The sequence below is a fragment of the Notechis scutatus genome, chromosome 2, assembly GCF_049901735.1.
Source record: "Notechis scutatus isolate UNSWTSFEM ecotype Mainland chromosome 2, rNotScu1.2, whole genome shotgun sequence".
Classification (NCBI taxonomy): domain Eukaryota; kingdom Metazoa; phylum Chordata; class Lepidosauria; order Squamata; family Elapidae; genus Notechis; species Notechis scutatus.
The window spans coordinates 64,015,526-64,031,009 of NC_142010.1; the positions used below are offsets into that span (position 1 = coordinate 64,015,526).

Here is a 15,484-nt window from a genome sequence, read left to right on the forward strand (position 1 = left end):
ATTATAGTTATATAATATATATTGTTTAATAACAAGGCATTCAAAATGAAAAATATAATTTATTTTCAAATGAATACATTTACTGCTAACATATTTATCATTTGGCTGGCTTGATATCTCTCATAAATCATAATGAAGTGCAACATGCCCGAGAAACAATACTTAAAATATAATTTCTAAAAACAAAAAGAAAATTATCAAATATGTTGTGACATCCTAAGTTGTAGCTTGTTTGCCTTACGTCTGAATCCAGAACTTCTTAAAAGAGATTCTCCCATTCACTTTTGGGTTCTTTGTAATTGGCCATATTTCCCCAGAACCTGCCAAGGGAGCCATTTGGTGAAGATACTTGCTCTATTCTCAAAATCTCAAATGTGCCCCCAATTTAAAAGGATTGTCTATTCCTGATTGTAATTGCTAGGAAGTTGACTTACAGTAATCAAATGCTACTTTAAACTCCAACAGTTATAATAAAATTGTTGGCAGACATTCTCAAAAGGTAGCAGTCTTCCAATCTAAGAGGACTTTAGGAAGATCTGTTTCCAAAGACAATAAGAGACTCGCTGATTAAAAAGGGAAAAAGAATATGTATGATTTAATTGTTTGCTTTGTTTCCTATGGCAGCGAGTTTGTCCAGTGAGTTTCATAGAAAAATGGGGATATGGGTGTCTGAGCTCCATGCTCACAATTTAACAGCTGTAGTACACAAGTTCAAAAACACATTTTCAAAGCAAAAGTTGATGAAAAGAGTTCTTCTGTTTTATGAATGAAAAGAACCTGGATTCTGTGACAGCCATCATCCCTACATGCTAGTTTCCAAGAACCAAGATGATGGGAGATTGTAGATCAGAATCCTCCATGCAGAACAGAATACCAATGAAGCCTGCACACTTGACACTGACTAAGCCAACTTGGTCCTACAGACATACGGCAATATATAACAATTTGAGGGCCGTGAGTAGACATAATGGGAGTTGACATAAAACATTCATCTCCAGGGTCCAGCAATCCAAAAAGCCATCTTGGGCTTTTTTCTCTGTTCTAAGTGTCTTATGGAAATTTAGGGAAATTTGAAATGAATCGGCTAAGGCCCCTAATAAGAAAACAACTGACTTATAAGCAACCACTCTGTAATGCTTCAAACGAGATCAGCCTTCCTCAACAGGGTATCCTGCAGTGTGGAGGTGGTATTCAGCAGGTTCTGACCAGTTCTGGAGAACCGGTAGCGGAAATTTTGAGTAGTTCGGAGAACCAGCAAATACCACCTCTGACTGGAGATTTTACAGTACCCTTCCCCTGCCATGCCCGCTAAGCCACGCCCACAGAACCGGTAGTAAAAAAATTTGAATCCCACCACTGCTGCAGTTTCATTAAACTACAACATTTCAAGCCAGAAGACTGCCAGCTGTGCTGAATGGGGATTATGGGAGTTGTAAACCAATGTATGCATGCAGTACTAGCTTAGTTGAGACTCCATAGAACAGTGAGGCACGTAATTGTCCCATCTCTCTGTGTGTGTGTCTCTCTCTCTCCATCCCTCCCTCCCTCCCTCTCTCAACAAGATCTCTTCACGACTTCTTAATCCATTTTGCTTTTTCCACCCAAAGGGAAAATTAATACCAATAAAGAGGATATTAAAATCAGAGCACGGGCCTTAGATTCATTTTTGCCTGCAAATTCCAGTTAAGATGTAGAGAGGAGGGGGGGAGTATTGCTGGTAGGGAGACAATTACAGGAAGTGAAAGAGACACACAACCTTCATCAAGCCAAACCAGTCATTTAAAAAGGAAGCTTAGTTACATAGCAGAATGACAAGCAACCACTCACAAGTCTGTCGTGGATTAATTATGGACTTTTCCGGAGCAGAAGTCATTGGCAGATAAGCAGAAAGAAGCCATGAAGTCTCTTGGAGGCACCACCAGATCCGAATGGCCATCACACATAACAAACTACATGTATACTGCTACAGAAACCCAAGGCCTTAGCCTCCCTTTCTTACGCTCGTTTTTCCCTCTGCATCAAATCATCAAACAGGACATGTCATACCCAATCTCTCATTTCTAATTTGAACATGTCACTTAAAAAAAAAAAGTCCCTGGGTATTTCCAACAAACTAAGTAGTAGGCTGCTCTTTTAACACTCTTTTAACACAAAACCAGGCATTAGTTCATACATACATAAGACTACCCACTCAGGGGTTATATTAAAATGGGAAATCTGATTGATGCTAAGGAGATGTCACATGCTTTCATAATAAGCTCATGATGTGTTTAAAGACTGAAGTTAAAGGTGCTCATAATACATCAATTTAATCTCTAAACCAAGTGTCCTCGACTTATAACCACATTGGAGTCCAAAATTTCTGTTGTTAAATGAGACATTTGTTAAGAGAGTTTTGCCCCATTTTACAACCTTTCTTACCACAGTTGTTAAGTGAAGTTGATAAGTTAGTAACACGATTGTTAAGTGAATCTGGCCTCCCCATTGATTTTGCTTGTCAAAAGGTCGTAAAAGAGGATCCCATGACCTTGGGACACAGCAATGATCTGTTCTGACCCAAACCTGGTCCCAAGAGAGCAAACACAAGACAAAGGCAGCAGTATAACCTTTTTATGTTTAAGCTAAGAATCCTGTTTCTTCACAGATAAAAGGCTGCTTCCAACTAATTAGCTCCAACAAGAAAGAGCCTTGCAAAGTTTTTTCAAGTCTGACAAAAAACAACAGATAAGAAACAGCTTACAAGAGTCTTCAAATACCAACTGTAATGTCCACAAGACTGAGTTCAAAACTCCTTTGCCTTCTGCAAAGTATGTTCCTTTCACAGCTGGCTTTTATCTTCTTGAAGGAGGGGCCATTACCTTGCAGCCTTATTCCCGAGTCGCCCATGCTGTTGTAACCGTTCTTTCTTCTGAGCAATCCTTCGTGCACGCACACTTGGCACAGGCTCCTCGGGAACCTCCTCATCACCGCTGCCAGCCCCCACAATCTCTGAAGGCAGCAGTCCACTCCCTAATGGTCCTGGCCCCTCATCTGAGTCCTCGCTATCCTCAGCCATCTGCACCTGCTGCTGGCTAACCACAGCACAGTCATAGTCAGTTGTCAAGCATCTGAATTTTGATCCCCTGATCATGGGAGTGCTACAAAGATCGTAACTGTGAAAAACAGTCATAAATCACATTTTTCAGTGTCGTGATAACTTTGACAGTCACTAATGAACTGCTGTAAGTCGAGGACTACCCATATAACCCAAGAATAGCCTTTCTCTCCAAAAGCCTTGAACGCGGAGTCTAGAAACCTGCAGAAGTTGCCACCAGACTGCAATTTTTAACAAGATAGGAGGAAAAAAAAGATAAAATATCTCAGAAAAAAAGCAATCATATCCACTACACAGGTAGTCCTTGACTTACAGCCACAATCTGGACCAGTTTCCGTTGCTAAGCAAGTTGGTTGTTAAATGAGTCGTGCCTGATTTTACACCCTTTTTTTTTGCTATGGTTTTTAAGCGAATCACTTTGTTATGTGAATCAGGTGGGTTAAGAAAATCCAGCTTCCCCCACTGAGTTTGTTTGTCGGAAGCCAGGCAGGAAGGTTGCAAAGGGAAATCACAGGATTCCCGGGGGACACTGCAATCATTGTAAATACATGCCAGTTGCCTAGCGCTCAAATTTTGATCACATGACTCTGAAGATGCTGTAACAGGATGACACATTTTGAAGGGACCTTGGAGATCTTCTGATCCAAGCCCCTGCTCAGGCAGGAAACCCTATATCATTTCAGACAAATGGTTGCCCAGTCTCTTCTGAAAGATTTCTAGTATTGAAGCATTCATGAGCCGTGGTGGCGCAGTGGTTAGAATGCAGTACTGCAGGCTACTTCTGCTGATTGCCAACTGCCTGCAGTTCGGCAGTTTGATTCTCACCAGGCTCAAGGTTGACTCGGCCTTCCATCCTTCCGAGGTGGGTAAAATGAGGACCGATTGTTGGGGGCAATATGCTGGCTCTGTAAAACTACTTAGAGAGGCCTGTAAAGCACTGTGAAGTGGTATATAACTCTAAGTGCTATTGCTTTTCACAATTCCTGGTGGCAAGTTGTTCCACTGATTAATTGTCAGGAAATTCCTCCTTAATTCTACTGGTAAGTTGCTTCTCTCCTTGGTTCGTTTCCATCCCTTGCTTCTTGTCCTGCCTTCATGTGCTTTGGAGTATAGGCTGACCCCCTCTTCTTTGTGGCAGCCCCTCAAATATTGGAAGACTGCTATCATGTCATCGTGTCATCTTTTTCATTAAATTAGACATACGCTGTGATGGTTGTAAATAGGAGGACGGGTTGTAAGTCAGTATTGTAACTCCAAATGGTTGCTAAATGAATGACTGTAAGTCAAAGGCCACCTGTACTTAATTTTAATTAAATATAAATGAATGAAATCTTACTTTTACTTTTGAATATGCTCTCCCACCATTCTGCCTCTCAAACTCTGTGGTGCCTCCAGTTGGGGAAGAATTCTATATATCCATCCAAATTGGATCTAATTCATCTCTAGCGTATTTATTTGGACAGAGATCCTTACAATTCAGGCATGTCCAACACGTGGCCAGCACGCAGCCCTGGACTGCTAGTAATGCAGTCCCATAAGATTGTAAACTTTTAACATTATTATGTGATGTTTTAGCAATATTTATATACATTAACTCTATTGTATACTTTATATATGAGGCCCAAAGACAATTCCCCTTCACTTAATGCAGCCTGGGCAAGCCAAAAAGCTTGACACCCATGTTGTAATTCATCTTATAATACCATCAATTATTCCTTTGTTAGTCTTTGAGCCAATAATGACATTGCTGGTGCTGCTAATTACCTTCATATATTTTTCCTGCTCAAGAGATTGAGGAAAATTGAGCAAAAGCAGCCCAGACACTTTGAAACAGGCAGCGTTCCCCAGTTCAGTATGTTCCAGGCACATGAGCAATTCCCATAATTCCCAAAAGGCACAATTCCGGGCCCTGATGACTCGGGATTCTGGGAATTGTACTCCTAAAGACATCTGGCCGGGCATGAGATTGAAGAAGGCAGAGCTACAGTAATTCCCAAGTTTCTCATAATAAAATGCTTATTCAAAAGCAAAATTATCTCATTTCCAAAATATAATTAAAAAGCCAGCCTGCCCTTCGAGTGATTTATTTTCTGCCTTGTTACTCTTCTTCAGTTTCCAAAGAAGAGTCATTTATTTTAATTCTTTCATAGCCTGATAATCAATTCCATATTTTCAGCTTTCAACTTTTTGCTTTGAGGATCTTACCAGAATAAACAGTGGATAGGTCTCAACCAGAGATTTGTGTTTCATATCAGATTAATTCCTTTTAATCTGAAAATGTTGTTCTTTCAATGAACAATAAACAGGCATAACATTTGTTATCATATATGTAATAGCAGAAAAAGATGGCACTCTTAAAAATATTTTGTATTAAATTATCCTGGTCTGGATGGCAAAAGTGCAGAAAACACATATTTTAAAACATTTTCAATTTTGTCATAGCAGGCTTTTATTTTTCTTTCAATACCTTAGGAACTGTGATTTAGCACAAATTTGCAGGTTTAATATGCTGGATTTAGGACTATATTTATGAAATTTGAAATTAATATCTTACAGAACGATGTTTTTGTTAGATTATTTTGCTATCTTTTAAAATTTATCACACTTGAAAATCCTAGACATGGAAAAATAAAAAATGAGTGCAATTATTCATTGGATTTCTAACCCATCTTTTTGTCAAGAGCTCAAGGTTCTTACACTGGGATTGCCTTTCAATTTATCCTAATAGTAGCCATCCTCTGAGAATGATTGGATTGACAGAGAATGGGACCAATAAATATTTGTAGCTCAGGGTTGAGCTATGGAGTCCCTGGTGCTCTCTGAGCTTGATTATTTTCTTGCTAGCATTGATGATGTTGTCTAGTCGTTAATGAAATCTCTGCAAGAAAACCGAGAGCGTCAAGGAGTCCAATGACAAAGAATGACTGCCACAACCTAAACCAACAGGGTTCCATGGCTAAAGATGGACATAACCTGAATCTCCTTGGTGCTGGTCCCATCTATTAAACACACTGGCTGTCTTTTTCATGTCCCATTATGATTTAGGAATCCAGAAATTCAAGATCTCAGCTTCAAAGAGTTCCCTATTCCTTAGACTAGGCTACAAATGAGATACAATGATAGATATTGTAAAACTAAAATAAAGACACCTGCGTATACACCACCATATCTAACGGCAAGGGATTATGTGAATTATAACTCAAAACATCTGGAAGGCATCAAGTTGACTGGCCTGAACTAATTATTTTCCTGCATCCAACTCTCCCCCCATGAATTAGCTTCCTTCTTCTTTCCTCCTTCCTCCTTCCTTCTCCCCCTTCCTTCTACTACTACTGTTATTTTTCTATGACACGGAGAGTTCTAATGAATCTGTCGACTATGATTAACCTGTTTCCATTTTGCTGATTTGTGGTGTTTAGAAAACCCTTCTAACTCTCAGACTTTTAAATATACTCCAGGAGAAACTTCTTTTCTTCAGCCAAGATGGCACTAGAATTCAATGTGGAAAACAATCCATCGTATTAATTCATCTTCTTTTCTCTTTATGCAATAGATTGTTTCACAAATCTTAAAGCAGAGAAGATGTACAAAAGTGCTTACAAACATATCCACCTATTGATGAACTGAAAGTCCAAATAGCTGAGCAACAGTACCTAAGTAAAAAAGGGAGAAATTTAAAATAATCTCTTTGAATAATTGTTTAGAAAACAAATTGCCATTTCCTATTAAGTTATTTATATAATATTTGTCTGCGATCATACAACCAAATTATGATGAATAATTTATATGATTGTTAAAAGGCAATTGAAATGTAAAACCAGATAGCATTAAACTCTAATAGCAACAAAATGCAGAATAGCCTGGAATTACAAAGGCAGATTAATTGTGTTCTTTCCCCCTCCTCACAATATCTGGCATCCAAATGCCCCTGCTGAAATAAGCTGTGTCTCACCTCCTACAGAGGACGGATCAAAGCAAGAGCTGCAACAGGAGAATTGTTCCATTCCTTCTCCTGCCCCAAGAGAGGCAAGAAGCAAAGTTCTTTTTTCATTGTTATCAAATCCACTACCAACCCTCAGTTCTTCAGCTCCATCCACTGAACAGCACTGGATATAAATATGGATAAGTAAAAATAAGAGTTCCTTGAAAAAGTAAAAATCCAGCAATCCTTAATGACTCTTGGCGTGTATTACGTAAGGCTTCATTTTATAAAAAAGTGGAAAGACTATAAGCTAAACCTAGAATGTGTCTGGCAACAAACGTTATAGGACCTCTAAGCCACAGTCTAAAAATGTACTGGGGAACTGGACATATTTTCCACTTTTATTATTCTAACAATGCTTTTAACCAACAAGGAGGATAGTGAAGACAAGGCATTTTAACTCAATTACATTAGTGAGTCTTTAATAGCTGGTGTATTCTATAAGTGTAATCATTGCTTCTATTGATCTATTCCTTCTGGATAACATTGGTCAGGTTCTCATGTATCCTATTAAAAGCAGAAATGCTGGGAAAAGAATACTTTTTTTCTGTAGCTAAAAGAATGGGCTTTTTTGCATTTTGTGTTTGTAAAAGCAAAGAATGAGCATTTTAAGACTCCCTTCAAAGCCTGCAGCTTTTTTTTTTTTTTTTTTTTTGCAGACTTCAAAATAAATACCATAAGGCTGAAGGGAGTAACACTCACTCTTGAGAACCATTACAGTGAGATAGACTGTAAACAAAAGATCCCAGGGCCCTTATAGACCCCATATTTCTCCTCCCCCCCCAACTTGTCTCAGATTATTGCTCACATGATGTAGAAGCAAAGAATAGGCACTATGTAGTAAAAAGATCTATAGTGAATCTACCACCAAAATGCAATCCAGTGGACAATTTGATGCCTCCCAAGAATGTGCTTTACAATCAATAGCTAATCAGTTCTGGCTTCCCCTATCTGCAAGGAAGATGGAATTTCAGCAATAAGTACCCCAAATTTCAAAGGTATAGAGTACAGTACCCCAAGGAATAACATCAGAATCAAGGGGGGAGCTCAAACTGATGACACAAGGGCACAGAACTAATGTAAACTAAATGTAAACCACTCCAAGTTTGATTGCAGGAAGTACGATTTTTGCAAACAGAGTGATCAATGTCTGGAACTCACTACCTGATTCTGTTGTCACCTGCTCAAACCCCCACTCCTTTACCCTCAAACTAACCTCTACTGACCTCACCCCATTCCTAAGAGGTCTGTAAGGGGTGTGCATAAGTGCACAATCGTGCCTACCGTCCCTGTCCTATTGTCCCCAATTATTAGTTCCTATTTCTTGTATTTAAACTTATGTTTGTTCTTGTTTCTGCTATATTGTAAGCTCTTGACAAAATAAATAAATAAATAAATAAAATAATAAATAAACATTGTACTAATGCCTTTACCCTGTGGTGCTGGAGAAAAAGCTGAGAATACCCTAGCCCACAAAAAGAACAGATCATTCAATATTGGATTAAGTAAGATTCGACAACTCCCTAGAAACACTAATAATGGAGCTATGCTATTTTGAGCGTATAATACAAAGGTTACTGGAGAAGATGCTAATGTTTTGGAAAACTGAAGCAATCCACCGGGAAGCCAAGAAAAGACAAGAGTGTTAGATGCTGATGACACAAGAATAAGTTTAAAAAAACTCAAAAGAGAAGTTAATATCAGATAATCTTAGAAAAATAATGGTCACCAAATCATAAAGAGTATTCAATAATGGCCCTGTGAGAGTCAGGAAGAACTAACCAGGAATAGGAGTTGAGCTCAAAGCATTAAAAGTGTATTCCACACTATTTATACACAAGGGATGTGGTGGCCTAGCAATTCAAACGCTGGATTTGTGGACCGGAACTCAGCAGTTTGAGACCCAAGTACCATCAGATGAAAAATGCCATAGGACACAGCAGATACCAAGTCATGTTTGCGCTTAGGTTGGTACAAGTGAGGAAATAGATTCCTAATCTCCTCCTTCCTCATGGAGTGTAATTTCCTTAAGTTAGGGCAGGGAGTGATGTTCAACCATGGATGAATCCTTTGGGTAGAAGGACTGAATGAAACTTTTGAAAAAGATAATCCAATAAGTTCAAGGTGACCACAGACATTTTCAGAAACTGCAAATTCATTTCAAATATATCACAGAGTGGAGATGAAATTTAGCAAATTTTGAAATTTTACAAGCAATGGAATGACCTACCGCTAAGTCCTTTCCTTTCTGGAAGCATTCTTCTTTCTGCCCAGGAAGAGGTGGCCAGTAAATCTGTAAAAGAAAACAAACTTGAGCTCAAATCAATTGAAAAGCATGTCTTAGGGACTGGGGAAATCTTCTGAGTCAGAAGAGTAGTTTCAATTCAGTAAATCCCAAGTTTCAAGATCTGTTTTCTAAGATATATTTTGGAAATATCACAAATCTTTGTAAAGTTGGTTCCAGTTATCAGGAATAAAATATTATCTCTCCCAGAGATAATATTATCAAATTTACTTATCTCCCCCCTCCGCACCGCACAGATCTTTCTCAGTGTTAAGGCCACAAGCAGCCAAGCAAACAGATGGAGCAGCACTTTGGACGGAACATTTTTGGATTCAACAAAGAACCCTCAACTCTGAACTGACATAGAAAAAATAGTTTCTCTCTGCAGAAGAAGGAGCAAATTAAGAAATTATCATAACTCTAAAATGAGTATAATGTTTATGTTATGTAATAAATGCCAAATGCAGTTGAAAGCATTAAGCAGATAAAGAGATGAGACAAGGGGAAAACCACCTCAGTCATTAAAATGAGTAGTTCAAATAAATTCATAAAGACAAGTGGACAATTGATAAATGGTTGAACCAAGCAAAAATAAGAACGGAACTCATGAGATACAACAACAATGAAGTGATGATAGAATTTAAACAAAACAGCAGAAGGGAAGAAAGAATAACTCAGAATAAACTTAAATACAAAATAATCAAGCATTATAAATCATATATAGTGACTATCAAAAAAAATCTTAGCAAATTAGCTCTAAACAAAAAGAGAAATAAAGAAGAAAATAATCAGTGAAAGGAAAAGAGAATAACACATATTCACCAGGGAGGAAAATATTCCACCCCAATTTTCTGCTGGACATGATCCCATCTCTCTCATGCCACCAGTTGCAAAATCATACTAGTAGATTACAAGCAGCCAAAAAAAATCTAGATTCTTTCCAAAAGTAGAAAACCAGCTTTTAAAACTCTCTCATGCTTCTATTGTGGGTGGAATACTGAAGTAAGCATGTTCCTCCTGAAGTTATTTTTTTTTAAATTGGCAGATTGACTGCCCATCCTCTACCACAGTGGTCCCCAACCTTTTTATGCCGCGGCCGGACCGGCATCAGCTGGCGCCGCGCCCGGTGCCCGGCATCAGCTGGGCGCGCCATCTTTGTTTTTGATGAAAAAGTGCTTCCAGTGAGCTCACCGGAAGCACTTTTCATCAAACACAAGATGGCAGCCAGCTGGCTTCCAACGGCCCGTAGGGATTGTTCCACGGACCGGTGCAGTCCGCGGACCGGGTGGTTGGGGACCCCTGCTCTACCATGCTCCCTGCCTCCAGGTTCACATTTCACACTCACTCAACCAGCAGTAATAGATTCCTGAAAGTGGTTATGATTTGCAATTGGTGCAGACAAAACAAAGGAAAGCAGGCTGGCTTTATATGCACTGGCTATGGCTTGCAAGTTGAGGGAGTCGTGCCTGGCAAGGCTCAGAAGCAACATTAAGGGTTTCTCAAGGATGACGAAGGGAAAGCAAGGCAATGGGAGGCTAAGAAAATGGACCACAAATTAGATCATTCGTCAGAAATGTTAGAATTATCAAAAGTGAAAACTAGATAATGAAACTAGAAGACATCTGGTACAAATGGATAAACAATAGAAACCAGCGAGTAAATAAATAAGGAAGGAATACTATAAAGAGGTAAAAGTAATAACCAGATATATGAAATAAGTATTAGAATAATATTTGATATATAAGCACCGTCTAATTAATGTGTAATGTGTATAGTGTTTTTTGTTTTTAACAAAATGTTTTGTATTTTATATTTTGTATTTATCTTTTTAATATTTAATAAAGATTTTGTTTAATAAAAAAAGAAAGACACTAAAAGACATGAAAAAAAGCGAAAGTTCGTGTGATGCCTTCTTCGGATGCTTCCCCAGATGTTAGTTCAGACAAGGAAGAGCAGGATCCAGGGTTGTTGGTGGAGGAACATTTGAAGACTGCCAGAGGCTGAGCCAGGAGAGGAGGGGTTGAGCACAGTGGAGCAACTGGACAAGCAACTGGTTGAGCTAGGGACAGGAGAGGCACATTTGCAGCTGGGAAGCCCAGAGGCTTCAGATAGAGAAGGCACACAGCTGTAGCTGGTCAGTGGAGATCAGGAAGAATTTCCTCCTCCTCCTCCCAATCCAAGAGCACATAGGGCTGAGAGGAGGCAGGTACAATAAAGATCAGCCAGGCTATTTGCGAGGCGGCAGCCTTGCCCTTCTTGATAGGGCAGGAAGCATGAAGCAGCTATTTAGTTATGCAAGTGGATTGTAATGATGCTGGGAACAATGTGCCCATTTCCTTGCTGTGTGTCCTTAGCCTTTGTGATTCTTGTCTTGACTCTCCAACTGGATTCTGTACCTTGAACTTCAGATCATGCCTCTGGCACTCTGGACTTGCCTTTGCCTGGTGGATTTGCCTTGCCTTTGAGCTGTGGAGTGGCACTGGCTTCTCTTGAATAGCCTGTTTAACTCATTGGGGGTGTGCTGGTGTTGGTGAAGGAAACAGCTGGGGAATACTAATTTAGGTTTGGAAGCCCTAATAAAGACTCCTAACGTACGTACATCTGTCTGTCTGTCTGAGAGAAACAGAGAGAGAGAGAGAGAGAGACAGAGAGACAGAGAGACAGAGACAGAGACAGAGAGACAGAGAGAGAGACAGAGGGAGGGAGGGCAGGACAGCACAGTTCAATGTTAAAAATAGAACTGAATTTTATTATGCTGCTTGGAATTAATCTATTCATCTATCTACTCTGAGAAAATGAACTTAAGAGGCTATCTCAATATTTCAAATATAAAGGAGTCTCTGGGATTGTTTTATCTGAAATAAAAACATAGTAATTACGTTACTGAGCTGTAGTTTCATGACACAAGAGAGAATTAAGATAAAATCTTAAATAAGGGACTTCTGATTAACCCTAACCTGACTCTACAACTTGGCACTTTTATCCCTACTTGTTTATGCAAGCCAAGACCTGATTTATAAAGTTTGTTTTACTGGTGGATGGGCTGGCAGAGAATTGTAGAGAAACATTCATTTTTAAAAAGAAGTGTAGAGGAGTAAATGTTGACTTTTAATTTCTCTTTTGTGTGGTCTCACACCCTCAGGAACTTAGCTATGCATAAATGACAAATTGCTATTTAAAAAACTTAACAGTTTACAACTGGCTAGGATTTCATCTAAATACAGGGGTGCTCAAAATCTTCCTTTTAAAACGGCCGTAAGAAGCCAAGCTGTATAATTAAGGAGAATAAATTTGCTCTTGTCCCATAGAATATACCAGACAAGCGTGTCTCAATGTCTTTTATTAATAAAATACCAACAGGGATGGACTCCTGTAGGTTAGTAGGGTAAGCAATATAAATGCCTGAAGGCTATTTAAAATGAAAACCATAATTTTGGCTTTCAGCTGCCGTATTTTAAAAACCAAAGCACCAAAAATGGAAGTGACCAACATCAATGAATGATAGTGTATGACTCCATTTAGGCACCCAAGTATATGTCACAACTAATGCAACATTTGAGCAGAATACTCCAGGATGCATCATAAGATCATGATAGAATTGATCTAAAGGGAAAAATGAACATTTTTCAACAGATAACTCTATAAAACCATTTCAGAAGTACTCCTGATCTTATTGGTGATCCTTCCTGCTTTAAAACCCATGTTGTTTTGGATGTCCTTCTTTTCCATATAAAAACTGAAGAGAAGACAAACACATCCCTGGCTGGGGCCATTTAGCTGAAAGTCAAAATAGTATCTGATTAAATGCAACTATAGATTATAACTCTTTATTCCCTGCATGCTGGATTCCTACTTTTTTCAAAGCTGTTAATGAAGACTTCCTCTATACAGTAGACCAACCTCTATAACTTTCCATTTGGCATGGCTAATGATGATACTGGATTAAAGAAAGCAGAACTAATTCCAAGACATATGTAGCTGCACACTCAGAGGTTACCTATTGCATTTTCTCTTCTCCCAAACATCCATACACATAAATCTCTTCAGTCTAGATTCAGTACACACAGATATAACACAGTCCATAACTTGGTGTTTCTACTGTTGTCACTGCATCTATTATATTTTTCAGATTAATGAAATCACTTTTCTTTTATTGACTGATTCGGTACGACCAGATTTAGGCAGTTAGTTTATTTATTTAGCATATGGCACATGTTAGCTAGGGATCACCAAGGTGGCTGGCTGCCTCTGTGAAAGGAATTTTTTTGGGCAGTTTCGTCTTTACCCACAGGATGCCTGAATGCCAGCAGGCATTCGGGGGAGGCTCCTTTCTTGTCCTTGCGTGGTTTATTCACTCATGGGAATCGAACTACCGAACAGCCGACCTCAGTGGTGCACAGGCCCAGCGTCTTACCACATGAGCCACCACCGCCCCCTTAGGCAAAGTAACTTTATATTACATCTTTACATGGATTGGAGGAAAAATTTGTTTGTGACTCATGTGGGCCAGGCAGAGACCAATGATACAAAGAAGACAGGCTTCAATGGGAAACCCTATATTGACTAAACCCATTACAATAGTTGTAGAAAATATTTAAACATATGTTCCATTCATATAAGTTCTGTGCATTTGCAGTGATCCCACAAAGAACAAATGGCACACAGTCCATAATTTACCTTGAAGTTACAGCCTTATGGATTTGCAAATAGCTTCCACTGAATATACATCCTTGCACAAATGGGATCAAGCAATTCTCTTCAACATGCATGATTTAAAGAATACAATGTTGGCCACACCAAAAGAGGAAAAAAAAATGGATTTAATTACTCATTGGTCAGATTCCCTCTAGATCAGGGGTCCCCAACCGCCGGTCCGCGGACCGGTACCGGGCCGCGGAACAAGCCTTACCGGGCGCTGGTTGCTGGGCGCCGCCATCTTTTTGGTAAAAGCGCTTCTGGTGAGCTTTTCCGGTAGAAAGCTCACCGAAGCGCTGTTCGTCATAAAAGATGGGCGCGCAGCGCTCGATGAGCTTTTCCGGTAGAAAGCCATTTCTACCCGAAAAGCTCACCAGAGCGTAGCGCCGCCATCTTTTATGACGAACAGCTCCGTGACGTCCACCGAAGCGCCTTTTCGTATAAAGATGGCGGCGCCCAGTTGACGCGGCACCGGGCGCGCGCCCAGCTGATGTCGGAACCGGGCCGCGGCGTTGAAAAGGTTGGGATCCCTGCTCTAGATGGTCTTGATTTTTTTTCTTTATAGGCTTATGAAAATGTTAATGGCCTATCTCACAGAATTAATGAACAAAGAAACAGAACAATTACCATTAAGAAATTTGCACAATACTTGTACTAAAAATTCCTAACCTGTCAGATCTCATTTCCTATCTCAATTTATACTAAGGTTGACCTAGCAGTTGATTTACTCATTTAACATTATGGCAGAAATCCTTTTGTAAACTTCTATAAATTACTCAAAACCTGATTGTGTCTCAGCTTCCCATGCTTTCAATTATTTTAATTGCAATATAATCTCTTTTGGGCTGTATGTTTTGCAAAACCCTCATCCATCTATCCAATCTGGTGTCACATTTCTGGCTTCTATTTAATAAAGTTCGCTCTACTCTTGACTCTAGCAGAACTTAGGTCTGACTTTGCAGAGCTCCTTCTGTCCATCTCAAGTTTCAACTTCTATGGAAGAAAAGCTCCTCTATGGATGATTTAATATCCTGATCTAAAACTACTGGAAAGTGTTTGGTTATGCTAGAGCAACATTCAATGAGCACATTTAAAACCACACACAGAGACAAATAGAAGTCAATATGCAAGACGGTGAAATAGCCACAATGGAGGAATGGTTGCTAAAAATAACAGAATTAAAATAGAAGACAAAATTGACCTGTTTGATTAAAGAAAGACAAATAATCATATTTAGTGATTGGAAACCCTTTATGGACTTTTTGTAAAAGAATGGGAAAATGAACTTTTGATTAGAAAGCGTAGACTTTGGAAAGCAGGAAATTATGATGTAAACTTAGAGAGAGAGAACAAAATATAAAAGAATTTATAATAACTGCTAAGAAGACTGGGAGCCCTTTTTAATAATCTTTTCTTTTTCATTCTTTTC

General features: G+C 39.2%; 1 protein-coding gene across 1 annotated transcript in view; it reads right to left on the bottom strand.

Moving 5' to 3' along the window:
- Positions 1 to 15,484, bottom strand: part of SEMA3G (semaphorin 3G) — a 92,836-nt gene that overhangs the window by 37,981 nt on the left and 39,371 nt on the right. Inside the window, exon 3 of the mRNA XM_087954930.1 lies at positions 9,307 to 9,369. Coding sequence (XP_087811056.1) covers positions 9,307 to 9,369 — 63 coding nt within the window. The remainder of the gene's footprint in view (positions 1 to 9,306; positions 9,370 to 15,484) is intronic.